Here is a 16,124-nt window from a genome sequence, read left to right on the forward strand (position 1 = left end):
TCCTCTTATTCCCCCAGAACATCATTATATTTTTCTTTTGTTTTGGGGCCACACCTGGCTGTGCTCAGGGTTTACTCCTGACTCTGTGCTCAGAATTGTTCCTCGTGCACTTGTGGGATCACATATGGTGCAGAGGATTGGACCCCAGTTGGCCCTGTGTAAGGCAAGCACCCCACTCACTCCGACCCACCCAGAACATTTTTTTTGGGGGGGGTCACACCTGGCGTTGCACAGGGGTTCCTCCTGGCTCTGCACTCAGGAATTACTCCTGGCAGTGCTCAGGGGATAATATGGGATGCTGGGAATTGAACCCGGGTCAGCCACATGCAAGGCAAATGCCCTACCCATTGTACTATCTCTCCAGCCCTCAGTACATTTTTCTTATAAATATTTTTTTATGAGTGTAAGCATCTACACTTGTAGTTATTTTAGGACATTTTTTAAGGAATAACAACTTTTAATTAGTCTCTTATTAACTGCATTTAGAAAGCAAATTTGGGCTAAGTTGTGAGTGAGTGTGTGTGTGTGTATGTGTCTGTGTGTGTGTTTTCCTTTGAAGATACCACAAATATCTTTTTGACTCTGCTTAAAAAGATATTTTTCATATCAGGTGGACATGGAGAAGAAATTTTACGTTGTAGAAAATTTTAGGTGGTTCATAGACACTTTGAAACTCTTTGAATGTTCCATAAGGACCTTTACATTCCAGGTTAAGGAACTACTCCGCTATACCTGTTCCTATTTGAGGAGCAAGCAGACAGGACATCTACAAAGTGAAGTTCTTGGCATTCTTGTTTGGTTTCTTTTGCCCTTTTCCATTGTTTGAGATCCAGCAACATTGGTGGCAACTAACTCAATGCAAATTTAGGAATCTAAACAAAAATGCTTTAATAGAAGCTGTTTTTGACAACCTAGAAATAATCTTCAAGAAATCCTTTAGAGAGGTCTTGAAGGGGAAGATTGGATTTTGTGGACTCAAAGAATGTGTCATGATTTGGCTTAATCTAAGCCATTTTTATTCTTCTTGTCTTTGAGTCTCTTATCTATCTGTGGCATTTATACTGTGAGATGACTGGGAAGGTCTTATGTCTAATTATTTGCTGTGCTGTATGGAGTGTACTGCAGACAATCAATAAACAATCAATAGTAATTGTAGTCTAACTCAGAGAAAGTGTTAAAAGCTTCATCCTGCTTAGATGCGTGGTATTCTTTGTTAATTATCTCTGCTAGTTTCTTTTTTCCTGTAATTTGAAACCTAAATTTAAAGATTAAATGGAAAGTTTATTTTGCTTATGAGAACAAGCTAGGCATTGTTTCTCAAAGAGGGAATATGGAATCCCAGGTGTTTTTATGTCTTTTAATGAGTGAAATGTCTGTGTTTGCTTCAGATTGAATGAACAGAGAAAAGGACAAGAATATTTGCATGGTTAAATGACTATCAGCCCTTCATTCGGAAAGTAATATTCCCCTGATGTCAATTACTTTTGTATAGACATCTGGATATTTATCATAAGAGTGTACAGATGTCAACATTTTCCATATTATAGCTGGAAGTGTGGTGATTACTTGACTTTGATGTGAATAAACATAACATACCTAACATTTGAAGCAAAGAATTCACTCCAGAAAGAGGTTTAAACTGACACTTATTAAAGAAACTAGTTTGTTGGGAAATAATTAGAATCATCACTAAAGATACAGACATTGAGAAAGTAAACAAAGTCAGAATTTGATTATGACACTTCTCTGTTTCCTGAATTTACAGAAGCTGGTTCAGAAGATATCGACATACTTCCCAATGGTCTTGCTTTCTTTAGTGTGGTGAGTTTTCTCTTTTTTTCCCAGTAGTAAAGGAGTTACAAGATCATTTGATGAGGCTCCTAAAGCAATAATTTGTTTCAAAAATTCCTTTCCTTTAGAAATATGTTCCCCTACCTCAAATGATCGTTTGAAGAGGATTTTTGGAAAATTTCCTTGCCCTCTAATTGTAGAGATGGAAAATCTTGACCAATTTTGATTTACTGTTTTTTTATGGCCCCATTGGTTTGCAATCAAATACTAAAAGTCTCTCTGTTGTTTTACAAGTTTGTCATCAGAAGGATATTTGGGGCATTATTGTGGATAGTCAGTACAGCATCACACACATTTAAATGTAGTTTCCACTGTTCCTTTCACTAGATACTCAGTTACAAGCTAAACGTTTGTTGTTCCTTGTTTTTTAAGCAATTCCCACGGACAAATGCTTTTGCTATCTTTCTATTCTTTCTCCTGGGATAGCCTACCACAAGAAAATGATTGTGAGACTTTATTTGTATCCTTCATTTTTGCCTTAATTCTTAAAAACTGGAAAAGGATAAAAAGATTTGGACTAGAATAGAAAGGCTTGTAAATTGTTTGGCCTATTTGACACCAGCCTATATTAAGGTCCACTGTAATTGGAAAACTGTGTGAATATGTTTTGCCTATGGTTCTTCTTTGGCGTGGAAAAACTTTGGTTTTTCTTGAGGAAAAAGTATCTGGTTTTGAAGGTGGACTATATTTTGTTTCTTTTCAGCATTTCTTATTTTCAGGTCCTGAGACTCAGGAGAGATTTGTGAAACTTGGAGATGCTTTAGAGAGAAGTTGCAACACTAATAAAATAGTTGTCAGGCTTGCAAGAAGTGTGAGAGAACTTGGCTAGATGAGAATGAGGGTTGGAACACTCTTCGAGTTCCTGATAGTTTTTATATGAAAGACTGAAAGACTGTGAATATTGGTTGATAGCACAAAGAGGGAAAGAGAAACACAGTGGGCTTTAGCAGAAACACCACAAGTACTTCCAAAATTAAAGATAGAGTTTTAAAGACAAGTTGCATTTAATTTCCTACACAGAATGAGTAAAATGTTTCTAAAAGGACTGCACTTGTTTTGAAGCACATGCTTATGTGTACATTTAGGAGCATGTGGTTTGCCAGCACAGAAATGTATAACTGTTTCAGCTGAGGCATTTATAACAATCATAGTGATCTTGTAATCATGCCAATAAATTTTCTTTTAACATTTTTAATTTACTCAGCATTGCTTCAGTGTTTCCCGTGATACACTATTTCTAAATGAATAACTCGTGCATGGTGGCAGGTATTCTTTCAAGCATTTTGACTCATCTAACAGTTTCTATTCCATAAGTATAAGTTTTCAAATTACTTAAGAAAATACATCACATCTATAGATGAGTCAAATGAAAGAAGAGACTATAAAAAAAAGATTTAAATTACAACATAAATGTACTTACTACTACTGAGATGTACACCTAAATATGGTGGAGGTTGTACACTTTATATTTGCATATTTTAATGCAATTTTTAAAAATCTGCTCTAATTATTGGGCTTGCCAGCCTTAAAATTATGTAGTTTTAGTTTGTTTTTTAATCGGAGAGAATTTCTATTACATCCAGTTTTGTGCAGAAAGTGACTTAGTTTTTATTGTATGCATAAATTTGAATTAAAATAAGAATTTCAAAGACTATTAAAAGATCTAGATTATTTCATTGAGTGCTAAAAATAATCAAAATTCTACACTCATACCCAATTTATAATTTCAAGAAAACCAAAATAAATAATTAAAAGTAACCTCCTAGAAGCCTACAGCAAATATCATTCTTAGTGGGGAAACATTAGCTGCCTTTTCATTAATATTTAGAAAAGGAAGAAAATGCCTAGCAACACTAAAACTGTAAATAATTGACTATAGTTCCTAATAGCCAAAACAAATAAAAAGAAATTATATAAAGACAGTTTTCTTTATTTTCTGACAGATTTGTAATTATCCATTTTAAAACAATACAAGAGATTCAACAAATAGACTATTAGAAATAATAGTCTAGTGAAAGGGTGGGATTGAAAATGAGCGAACTCTGTGACATTTTTTTCAGGAGAAATATTAAAAAACCAAATATAAGAAATGGTCAAGAAACTACTTGTAATGCCAAAGGAATGAGGTATGGGGTGTGAATGATGTGCCATGTATGTTGCCTTATAAATAAATGTGTAAATTTCTTATAAGTAAACCTGTGGCACTTTGAAAGGCCAACTGTTGGCACAGTGATACATGAATCCCCAATAGAACAATATGTGATCAGGGATCTAGTGCATGATAAATTGGATGTTTTGAATGAGTGGGATATTTACAGGTTATATAGCAAACACCGATCCAGAACCAGGATCTAGTTGTCATGGAGAAGAGTTTGCATTCTCATCATTTCCCAGGTAATGTCAAGATTACCTGATTACAAGATTAAAAGATTTGCTGATAGATTGGGTAGGGTATATGAGACAAGGAGTGCCTTAACTGATATTCGTCAAGTCAGTGAATTTACCAACTCTATTGCTTTTTTTAGCATGAAAGTGCAGGCTGGAAGTTTGAGAGTTAGCATTCTCTATTCAAATCAACCTTCTCCATATCCTCTGAAAAGAATAACTCCCCAGTCTTCTTCATCCACTCAGAAAAAATCAGATAATTGTTCATCTTTAGCTTTCTGTCTCCAAATTATTATATGTTTCTATTCTCCCCATTTGCTTGTGATTTATAACTTATAGTTCCCACTTTAATTCTTAATAGTACTTAAACCTGTATGTAATTTTTTTTTCTCTTTCTGGAAAAGGGACTAAGATGTCCAGGACTCCACAGCTTTGCACCAGATAAGCCTGGAGGAATACTGATGATGGATCTAAAAGAAGAAAACCCAAGGGCACTGGAATTAAGAATCAGTCGTGGGTTTAATTTAGCTTCATTTAATCCTCATGGAATCAGCACTTTCATAGACAGTGGTAAGAGCCAAGTAGCAACCAACATTTAAAAAATTTATAGTGGTTTACAAATGACTATGCAATGTAGAATTGGATCACATCAGTAATAAGTAAAAATAGCCCGTGAATTCATTCTGTATTCTTCATGCAAATAAGTTGATCATTTATTTCTCCAGCTAACAGTAAATTATGCTACATTTGAAAATTTTTTAAATAGTTAAGGCCTGAGTATTAGATCTCATAAGCTTTTAATCTACCTATGATAATTACATTTAAAAAGCTATATTTCTGAGTCAAACTATAAACAAATAATACATTAATTTTGTATGTGGAGTAGGAAACACTCTTAAAGGTCAGGGGACCAGTGATCAGAAATAACATCAGACAGTGATGGGCAAGATGGGAAAAAGAATGATCAACTGGGTCATCTAACAGCTTAAACATGCAACCTTTCCTTGCTAGTGGTATTTAAATGTCAGTATCTGCTGAGAGGTTCTGTGGATATGTTTTGTAAATTAACTCTGTTCTTTCCCTCCTTTAGATGAGACAGTTTATCTCTTTGTTGTTAACCACCCAGAATTTAAGAATACAGTGGAAATTTTTAAATTTGAAGAAGAAGAAAATTACCTTGTGCATCTGAAAACAATCAGACATGAGCTTCTTCCCAGGTACTTCCATTTGTTCATTCTCCCATGTACTCTACTGTATTAGCCATCTCATGGTGAATCCTTGATCTTTTCTAAGAGCTTACATACAGACATATGACATGTGAGTGTGGGTACATGTGAGTGTATATGTGGGGGGTTGGGGGGGTGTAGCTTTCTTCTACAGCAGGAAGAAGTGACATCGCTCATTATAATCATTGTTCTATGTGGACTCCCTTAAAAAATAGTGAAACACTGAGCTGCAGAGTAGATGGTCTTCAGAGATATTTTATTTTATTAATTTTTATTTTTAAATTTAATTTTTATAAAGTATTTCACAATATTTGATTACACTTAATATTCAAACACCAATTCCACCACCATTACTCCTTCCCACCACCATATTTGGTTTTTGTTTTTTTTAATAAATTATTTTTTTTTTTTACAGACGTACAACTTTTCATGCTTGTGTTTCAGTCGTACAGTGCTCAAGTACCCATCCCTCCACCAGTGCCCATTCTCCACCACCAATGACCCCAGTATCCCTCCCACCCCCCACCCCACCCCATCTCTTTGGCAGGGCATTCCCTTTGGTTCTCTCTCTCCTTTTGTCCCACCACCATATTTTGGATGTTTCCATCCTGAACCCCAACTCCTGCCCCAAAGCAGAAATGAAAATAATTTATTTTATACTGTTTGTTATAGTATAATGCTCCCAAAAATTTTCCTTAGGGAAGAATGTGTGAAGATATTGTATTTCACCCAGGGGCCATTAAGCCCTTCTATAAGAGATTACTAATATGTTGTTAAATTAAACCCTATATAACAGGGTGCGCTACTCTTGGAATGTGAGTGGTGTGAGATATGAGATATCAGAGCAGCTGCTTGGTCCAGACTTTCAGCTGCCCGGGCTGTGTCCTTTGTGGCAGGGAGGGGCCTCATCAGCCCCCCTCTGAGGTGCCCTGAATGAAACAGCATGTCTCAAGGTGTGGCGGCATGGCTATGGCGTGTGTTAGTTTATGCTCCTTCAGAGACATTTTAGAAGTAGAAAAAAACGTAAGCATTGTTCCAGCTGTCACCCTCCATCTCCAACACCTAAGTTTTAAGACTTGCCCTGTCAAGAAAGGATAGCCTAATTTTATGGTGTTTGTATGTTTTGTGTGGAACTTAATACATGGTGCTTTCACAAATTAGTGCTAATTGCAGACCGATGCCTTTACTGAGTTTGATGACGTTAAGTAGGAGTTTATTTAAAACCTGTTGGTCATCACTACTTTAAGAACATATAGTTGGTTGGTAATGTGGGTAAAAGAGGATAATATCCACCTCACCAGCTCAGCTTGTTTTTAGTTTATCGCTTCATTTAAGTTTGAACTTGATAAATATTTTTAATTTCTACTTTCCTATATAGAGCTTAAGCATGTAACTTCAAATCAGTATTCAAACATATCACATCATAACACACGAGCACAAGTACGATCCAGGCAGCAGCCTCTCTTTTATGGAGCTCTTAGAGAAGGAAGAGACACATTTTCCCTGTAGCCCTGTTTCCCGTTTAATAAAGGAAAAAGCAACTCTTTCAGAAATTTTTGCATAGTATAATTGGAATTTAAATTTAATAACATTCTTGGACTACTTGTTTTAAACATGTAATTGTTTTTAGCATATAAATCTCTCACCTGAATCGTTGTACTATGGCAGTTTCATCATCCATCTCTCTGCAAGTGTTTATTGAGTGCCTTTTCATTCTCGGCAGGTCGGCTTTGTGAGTCAGGTAGAAATTGAACAGTCAACCTTAGTTTGACTAATAACTAAGAGAAGGAACTCAGGAAAGTCCAGCAACTGAGTAAATGGAAGCTGGGTAAATGTTATTGACAGCTTAAACCAGCTCATCAGCCAGCGAGGCCTTTTTCCAGCTCTACACTGTGGACAAGCCATATTCTTATGTGTTGTTAAACCTTGCATTCCTTGCTGTCCGTAAACATGTTGGCATTAAATTATTTTTTCTTTTATGATAATCCTGCCATAATGGTTAAATGAACTTCTTCAAATTACCTGATAGTATACGAAGTTATTTTCTGACAAATAATGTTACAGTATGTTGCCTGTGACTATAAGTAGGCTACATTAGCTCGGCTTTTCCTGAGAAATCTCTTAGAGAAAAATTAATGCACATCTGTGCAAACCTTGATCTTTAATATGAAAACTAATTTCTTTTTATTTTCTCTCATATATTATTTTTCTCTTTCAGTGTGAATGATATCATAGCTGTGGGACCATCCCACTTCTATGCCACCAATGACCACTATTTCTCTGATACTTTCTTAAAGTATTTGGAGACATACTTGAATTTACATTGGACAAATGTCGTCTACTACAGTCCAAATGAAGTGAAAGTGGTAGCAGAAGGATTTGATTCAGCAAATGGAATCACTATTTCACCTGATAAAAAGTATGAGCCCTTATGAAAGTACCTCAGTTGTGTTTTGTCAGATTCTTCATATTCTATTTTTTTCATTGTGGAAATAGCTTAGTGTTTTTATAAAAAAAATAAGCAATATACAAATTGAAAATTCATAAAAAAAATAAAAATAAAAGTTCTCCACTTGGAGAAGAACATTATATCCTCAGGATTATGGGAATATACACTATTAATAATAGTGAACATCTATTTTAAGCCTGACAGTGTTCTAAGCACTTTACATGGATTATAAGGTTTTATCTATTCATCCATCTTATGAAATAAACACTATTACCATATCCATTTTACAGAAGTAGAAATAAAGTTCAGAAACACTAAATTTCATGCCTAAGTTCATGCTATGGTAGGTAAGATCTGAAAAACTAAACTAACTATACTGCTATAAATAAAAAAAAAAGCTTAATGTTTTTAATCTATGACTTCATGTTATATATAAATGATGGTGACTTGTGACATGCATATAATTATGTATAATATACAAGTATACTATATCTATATGGGCTGAAGCGATAGCACAGCGGTTGGGCGTTCGCCTTTCACGCAGACGACCCGTGTCCAATTCCTCTGCCCCTCTCGGAGAGCCCAGCAAGCTTCCGAGAGTATTGAGCCCACACGGCAGGGCCTGACAAGCTACCAATGGCATATTGGATGTTACAAAAACAGTAACAAATAAGTCTCACAATCGAGAGATGTTACTGGTGCCCACTCGAACAAATTGATGAGCAATGGGGTGACAGTGATACTATATCTATATGTATTATATTCTATACAGAGGCAGATTTTTGTATATTTAAGTATAGAGTCTAATTTTATAAAAGTAATTTTTTTTTTTTTAGATTTTGAGTTACATCCAACATTGTTCAGGGTTTACTCCTGGCTCAGTGCTCAGTGAACACTGTCTGGAGTTGTGGCATGTGTGTATAAGTGGTGCCAGAAATCCAGGCATGGTATCCCAGGTCAGCTGTATGCACCAGTGCTACCTCTTTGGCCACTAAATGTAATTTTAAAAACTATGTTAAAGAAACAGGTTTTCAGGGCTGGAGCGATAGTGTGGTGGGTAGTGTTTTTTGCCTTGCACGTGGCCGATCTGGGTTCAATTCCCAGCATCCCATATGGTCCCCCGAGCACTGCTAGGAGTAATTCTTGTTGCGTGAGCCAGTATTAACCCCTGAGCATCGCCGGGTGTAACCCAAAAAGCAAAAAAAAAAAAAAAAAAAAATGAAATAGATTTTCCTTTTAAAAAATATATATCATTGTCTTATGTCCTGTATATTATTTCCTTTGAAGAATGATTCAAAACTAATTTAACCAGTTCTCTCCTGATGAATGTGTATTATTTTTTTCTTATATAAAAGACAATGTTAATTGTCCATTTACCACTAAATTTTATTCAGGTTTTCTGCTTGTTTGTTTTTGGGCCACCCCTGCAATGCTTAGGACTGCTCCTCACTTTATGCTTGGAGATTATTTCTGTGATGCTTTGGGGAGGGACCATGTAGTTTTGGAATAAAATCTGGTCCTCCTGGAGGCAAAGCATGCGCTCCTTCAGCCCTTTTTATTCAGGAATTTTTTTTTTTTTGTTTATGTGCCATACCTGGTAATAGGGCCTATTCCTGGTGAGGTCTGGGGACCATAATTGAGATAAAACCTGGCTTGGCAAAAGCCCTGCCTGCTCTACTCTCTGGCCATATTCAGATACTTGATAAGAACAAACTCCCTAAAGGCTCTTTATAGCATCACAGTTAAGTCTTCCAATTTTACAGTCACATAGACTTTGGTTAAAGTGCCCCTCCTCTGTGCACATTTCTGCGCCTGTTTCTGTATAACAAACTCCGCAAAATAGGATTTCTTGCTCAGAGTGATCGCTTTGAATGGAAACTTTAATAGATATTGTAAAATTGCTCTCCAAAATTATCTATATATTTATGTGTATAACCATAATCTATGCCTCTACATCTTAGACCACTGATAGCACACTCTAAAAACAATGTGCTTTATAAATTTAGCTTTCCTTTACAGAAGAATTTCTTTATTTTCTTGATATAGTTTCTTCTAAGATTTACTAAGGTATTTTTTAAGGAAAAACCTTTCCAAGGGAACTTGATAGCTTCGTGGCTAAACCTTCTACTCTTGGAGTCATGCAGACCTGGCTTCAGTTGCCCCTCTGTACACTCCCGCACATGTTGTTGATTACAGAAAAGGAATGTTGTCTTGTGAAACTTATTTATTAGTTATAAATGGTCCAGTCCAACTTATCAGCCAAATTTGTTTTTCTCAACCCTCCTCTTTTTGTTGTTGTTTTTGAATCACACCTGGCTATGTTCAGGGATTACTCCTCACTTTGTGCTCAGAGATCAGTCCTGGCAGGCTCTGGGGATCATACGTGATACCAGGGATCTAACCTGGGTTAGCCAAGAGTAAGGCAAGCACCTTACCCACTGTACTATGTCTCCAGCCCATCAACTCTCCTCTGTTTTACTCCAGGCACCCTCGCTGAAATGAATAATAAAAAAGAATTTGGCTTGAACACTTTCACCGTTTGTCTCCACCCAGTGATCAAGTCTTGTTGGTTCTCCTGCACCTCCTTCCTCACTCATGTCCTGCTCTTTCCGTGGGGTGATTTAGGTTCTCAGCCTCTCTGAGTAGAAAATTCAGCTTTCTTACAACTTGTTTTCAGTCCACTCTCTTTTGCACTGTTGTCTTTCTGCTTTTCACTAGATGTTCAGGGCCTCCATGAAGGAGCTCTGTTTGCATCTTAGGCTCCTTAGGCCGAGCAGCGTGGGTTGCCAGGCAAGTCTTCAGTGTGAATTGCAAGTGTTCAGTAGGAATTGTTTAATGGAACTGCCTGTAGGTCATCATGCCACTTCTTTATTCTTTTTTTTTTTTGAATCACCAGGTGGAAAGTTACAAAGCTTTCAGGCTTAAGTCTCAGTTACACAATGCTCGAACAGCCATCCCTTCACCAGTGCTCATATTCCACCAAAAACCACAGTAAACCTCCCCCCCCCAGACCCCACCCTGCCTGTGTAGCTGATAAATTTCACTTTACTTTATCTTTACTTTGATTACATTCAATATTTTAACAAAAAACTCACTATTATTGTTTGGAGCTCCCCCCCACCAGTTCTTTATTCTGAAAATTCATTTCAGCCATTTGCTTATCAAGTCAAGGCAATCTTGAGTTGGGCTTTCATATTTAATAGTCTGGCTCCAATCTTCATTCCTTATTGTTGCTATGCTTTAAAAGTGTTTCTCAATCAGGATCCCTATGAATTTCTGTGGGCCCTCGGGATATTCCAAGGGGAGCAAGGGTGAAAAAGCACAATAATTGGGGTATGAGAGTATGGGGCAACCAGAGGGATGAAGGGAAACAAGTTTGGAAGGTGGCCACAATTGAAAAATGATTAAGAAATCCTTCTTTAGGGTAAAAACTCATTATTTAGTAATCATTTAGCAATCAGAATTTTTCATTCTGACCTCAGTGCCTTTCCTCACACGTTTTGTTTTGCCTCAGAAATTCTCCGTTGTCCTAGCCTTAACCCAGTCTCTACTTTGTCCACCACAGATATTCATCCTTTATGAACCCTTTTGTGTTCTCAGGAGTTGAATGTCTTTTCAGTCTCTTGAACTAAAACTTTTCATGTTTCTAATCATGTTAGGTGATTAGTATATACAAACCAATTTGATTGTTCCAGCACATTATACTTTTCAGGAGAAAAACTGTATATCTACCACAATAGACTTGACACTTGATGAATGCTCAATAGAAAAGTTTCTGTCAGTCAATACAAAAATGGTAAAATTACCATAAGGTAGCAATTAATTCATCTCCTGTGATGAATACAGATTGTTCTGAATATACATATTCAGATAAGTAAATATATTTTACCTTAAATTTCTAATACATTCTATTTTGTTAAGAACTAATGAACATTAATAAACATATAAAAATCTGTCCCATGTATTCTTATGAGATGGCACCTAGCAATACCAAATCATGTTGTGTACCATAAATTTTTTTTCTTGGGGTCAGTCTTTGGCTTTATTGTCCTTTGAGTGTCTAGTATAACTTATATTAAATTTTTTCTCTATATTGTTTTCTTTACAAAAGTTTTGAAAATTTTAAGTTCTGTGTTTGCTGTAGCAACATTCATTAAGTTGATTTTAAAAGCTTACATTTTAAGTAAAAATTGACCTTTACCAGGCATTCCTTAAGGACCCATTATTGATTAGCTGCTTGACAGGTTATTAAGACATTCATCTACATTGTGTTAATAAAGTCTTACATTGGCATGAAGCTCTTACTAGTGTGTCCTTTCTGCAAAGGTACATCTATGTTGCTGATATCCTCGCTCATGAAATTCACGTTTTGGAAAAACACCCTAATATGAATTTAACACAATTGAAGGTAAAAATTTTGTTTCATTTATAAAGTAGACATTAATCTATTATATTCGAAATTATTGTATGCATATATTATATAGTATGACAAAAGCTCACTTAGAACAGAATATCGATGCCAGTTTTGCTCTTCTGTGTTTTTTAAAGTATAACTAGTCACTCCTATTCCCAGCAATCACCAGGGCTGTCCAAGATAACGTGCACTGTGGGTTGAGATATATGCATCAGATTGAGTTCACTGCATAAAGTACTGATGGCACTTGATGAATTCCAATAAGAATTTTCACAATTGAAAAGACTGATAAATGAATTCTGAAATGAAGATTTATACATGTTGTCAGTTCTTTAAATAATAAATGAAGGTAGAAATTGGGTTCCACATCATTATTATTTTCTTCCTGCTTGAAATCACATATTTTAGATTGATTGAGAATTTCCTATTTTGCTTTGAATGAGTTCCATGAGTTAACTGATCATTGTGAATCTTTTAAGGGAAACGGAGTTCATTTTTTAGAGAGATCGATTGTCACCCCAACTTTCTTAATTTCAGGGAAGATGAAAAGTGGCTTTAAAGCAGTTTTTTTAGATTTATTTTAAGCAGTATTGGTGTTAAAGGTGTGGAAGCAGAGAGATGTGTGTAATTCCCTCCATGTGAATAGAGCCAGGAATGGTTAGCCCTAAATAATTTAATCCAGTTTCACGTCTTTTAGCATTGACATTTTTTCATTTGGAAGGTACTCAAGTTGGATACACTGGTGGATAATTTATCTGTCGATTCTTCCTCGGGAGACATCTTGGTAGGCTGTCATCCTAATGGCCAGAAGCTCTTCGTCTATGATCCAAACAATCCTCCCTCGTCAGAGGTGTTTATATTTTTCATTCTTTCAACCTAATTGCTCAAGTTCTTTTAAACTAATATATAATAAACTATTGTAGTGATGATTTGTCTAATCTTTTAAAACTGGCAACACAGTCATCTTATGCAGTGATTTTTGTAATTGCTTTAAGCCAATAATTGGTAGAATTTCACATTGTTCAAATACTTGTAGAAAGGTAATCTTTTGCGCTATTAAATTATGGTAGAAACTAGTCAAAGGGCAATTTTATATATATAAAGACATGTGCCCTCCTAGAGTGATATACTAGCAATTTTTAAAGTACCTGGCTTATTGTCAGCTCACCACATGATATGACTTTAATTCATGCTAACAGAGTACGAAAGTAGGCACACTAGTGTAGAGGTATTTGTATTAGTGCTCAATTACTATAATAACAGTAAATCCTGTGTTGGCATGCAATAAGTAGATGGCTTAAGAAAGTACTTTCTTTGCAGATTTTTAAAAGTACTTTAATTTAAACATTAAAAAGATTGGTAACCGTTATTTTCAACAGCATGTCCTCTTAATCATTGTGTTGTTGTGGAAGGTGGGGATTATTGGTGATTGAATAGCATGGTATTTGGGGGGCTCTGTATTAATCCTTTGACTCTCTTGAATAGGTTCTTCGAATCCAGAATATTCTATCTGAGAAGCCTACAGTGACTACAGTTTATGTCAACAACGGATCTATTCTCCAAGGAAGTTCTGTGGCCTCAGTATTTGATAGGAAACTGCTCATAGGCACTTTATACCACAGAGCTCTATACTGTAAACTCTAAAATTACACTTTTGATATGCAAGTGTGCTAACTAATCTTCACAATTAATTTTCTGTAAACTACTAATTCTGATGGAAGGCAGTGAACAAGTTGGTCTAAAAGTGTGGGAGATGCACAGTGGATTTTATGTCATTAAGGAAAAGCTCCTTTAGTTTTTGTAGCATTTTTAACATAAAAGAAAAATAATACTTAAAAAAATGCTACGAAAGGGAGAGAGAAGATAGCTGCTCAGAGTAAAGTGAATATACTTTGCACAAAATAAACCTCACCTCAGTCTTCCAACTGCCAGAACATGAGTTCCACTGAAAGAGGGGTTGTTGTATTTCTTTAAAATGTGAGTACCCTCAGTTTCATTGGTTAACCACTGTGACTGTCATAACTACTGATATGTAACATGTTTCAGTGTTTTGTACTAAGATCTTTGTTAATATTAAAATGTTGGAGTTCAATTAAAGATTAAAAATAAAGTTTTGTCTGGCTCATAGTTTCAAGGCATGCTCCCAGGAGGATTGGAAAAGTAACCATCTCACTGTGGAATTTCCTTGGGTGAGGCAAACATGGCCATGTTAATTGCTCTCAGTGAATTCTGAATGTAAACAGAGCTCTTTATTTGGAAAATATACATAAACTGAAGACTCAACTTGATATGACAACTGAGACCTCCAACTCTCAATTAGCATGGTGCATACTGTCTGTTCTCTTTCCTAATGAAAGCCCACTTTTCATAAAAAAAAAAAAAAAAGTTGCAGCTGGGAGGTCTTGCCACTTTCTCAGCGAACACAACTCTGAACTGAAATCAGGAGAGATGAAGTCAGTTCTGCAGGACCACATGGCTAATCCTAATGCTCCTAGGATCAGGGCCATGGGTGCCTATTAAAGTGTGAGAGTTCTTTCCATACACTGCAACTCCCGTAAAATTAATCTTATGCTGCACGTGTTTCTTTTCATTGAACTTACTAAGAATGCTTTACATCATTTATCATACTTTTCCCAATCTTCATTACTATCATCAAAGCATTTGCCAGTTACTTACGTGTCAGACAGTGCACTAAAAATGGTACATTCATTATCATTTAAACTTAATTACAACCCACTGGGAGTAGATATTGATATTATATCACTGTTAACATTTTCACTGATTTTCAGGGTCACACAATTAGTTAGGGGTTGGCTCTCAATCTATTTCTGATGCCAGAGACTGTCCAGTTATCCATTATATGTAGCTACTGCTGGGCTATAATGAGGGGCCTATTATGTACTCTTTTTTTTAATATACAGTTTCTGTGAGTTTCATTCAAATATGATTTCGAGTTGTCAGATGAATAATTTAGTGGCTTTCAAATGTAAATTGCAGAAGTTTTATTAAACTTGTCCTCTATCCATTTATAAATACCAGTTATTAATATAGATCTATTTTATATTTAAACAACATTTTTTTCTCTCATTTACGAACAGAAAAAATTTTAAATCACAAATGAATAAAGCAAGATTCATTTTTATACACTAGGGATCCCCAGCCAGGAAGCATATGTTTTAGATGTTAGATTTTAACAATTATTTTCTAAAAGCTACACTCATATGTGTAGAACACATTTGGAGAACACACAATGTGTCAGAACACATTTGGCATAATATAAACTTGTTTCCTATCATATTTCTTAGTGACTTAATTTGAATAAAAGTAAAAGCATTTATTTTAGACATAAAAGATTGTTAAATTTGAGTTTTGAATTCTATAAGCCAACCATGTGGGATTTTATTTAATCATAAGTATATTAAAATATGCATTTACTTAAGGACCTCCTTTTGTGACCATATAGAGTTTAATAATTTGGTTATTAGGAGGTCAAATAAAAAAGGCAGCTATTACAATTGGAACATATCACATCTAGTTGGATCTAGATATCATAAGTGCATATGCACACACATGCACTTCGCTTACACTGATGTATTAATTTTTTTTAATCTGAGTTTTTATTCAGTGATAATAAATATCCATTTGGCTTCGTACAAAACCTTATCTCATTAACAATTGAATATAAGTATAAATACATAAAGGGCAAGGAATACATGAAGAAAGGAAAATTTAAATAAATTAAGATAAATATAATCTATAATACAATGTTGTATTTGTGTATTGGTCATTTGATTAATGT

The 16,124-nt window shown here is 35.4% G+C and overlaps 1 protein-coding gene across 1 annotated transcript in view; it reads left to right on the plus strand.

The window, feature by feature from the left end:
- Window positions 1-14,435, plus strand: part of PON2 (paraoxonase 2) — a 32,442-nt gene extending 18,007 nt beyond the window's left edge. Inside the window, exons 3-9 of the mRNA XM_004602196.2 lie at window positions 1,766-1,821; window positions 4,641-4,806; window positions 5,327-5,453; window positions 7,681-7,881; window positions 12,238-12,319; window positions 13,047-13,175; window positions 13,811-14,435. Of these exons, the coding sequence (XP_004602253.1) occupies window positions 1,766-1,821; window positions 4,641-4,806; window positions 5,327-5,453; window positions 7,681-7,881; window positions 12,238-12,319; window positions 13,047-13,175; window positions 13,811-13,969 (920 nt within the window). The 3' untranslated portion in view covers window positions 13,970-14,435. The remainder of the gene's footprint in view (window positions 1-1,765; window positions 1,822-4,640; window positions 4,807-5,326; window positions 5,454-7,680; window positions 7,882-12,237; window positions 12,320-13,046; window positions 13,176-13,810) is intronic.
- Window positions 14,436-16,124: the final 1,689 nt, after the last annotated feature.

Source organism: Sorex araneus, chromosome 1 (assembly GCF_027595985.1).
Source record: "Sorex araneus isolate mSorAra2 chromosome 1, mSorAra2.pri, whole genome shotgun sequence".
NCBI classification, from domain to species: domain Eukaryota; kingdom Metazoa; phylum Chordata; class Mammalia; order Eulipotyphla; family Soricidae; genus Sorex; species Sorex araneus.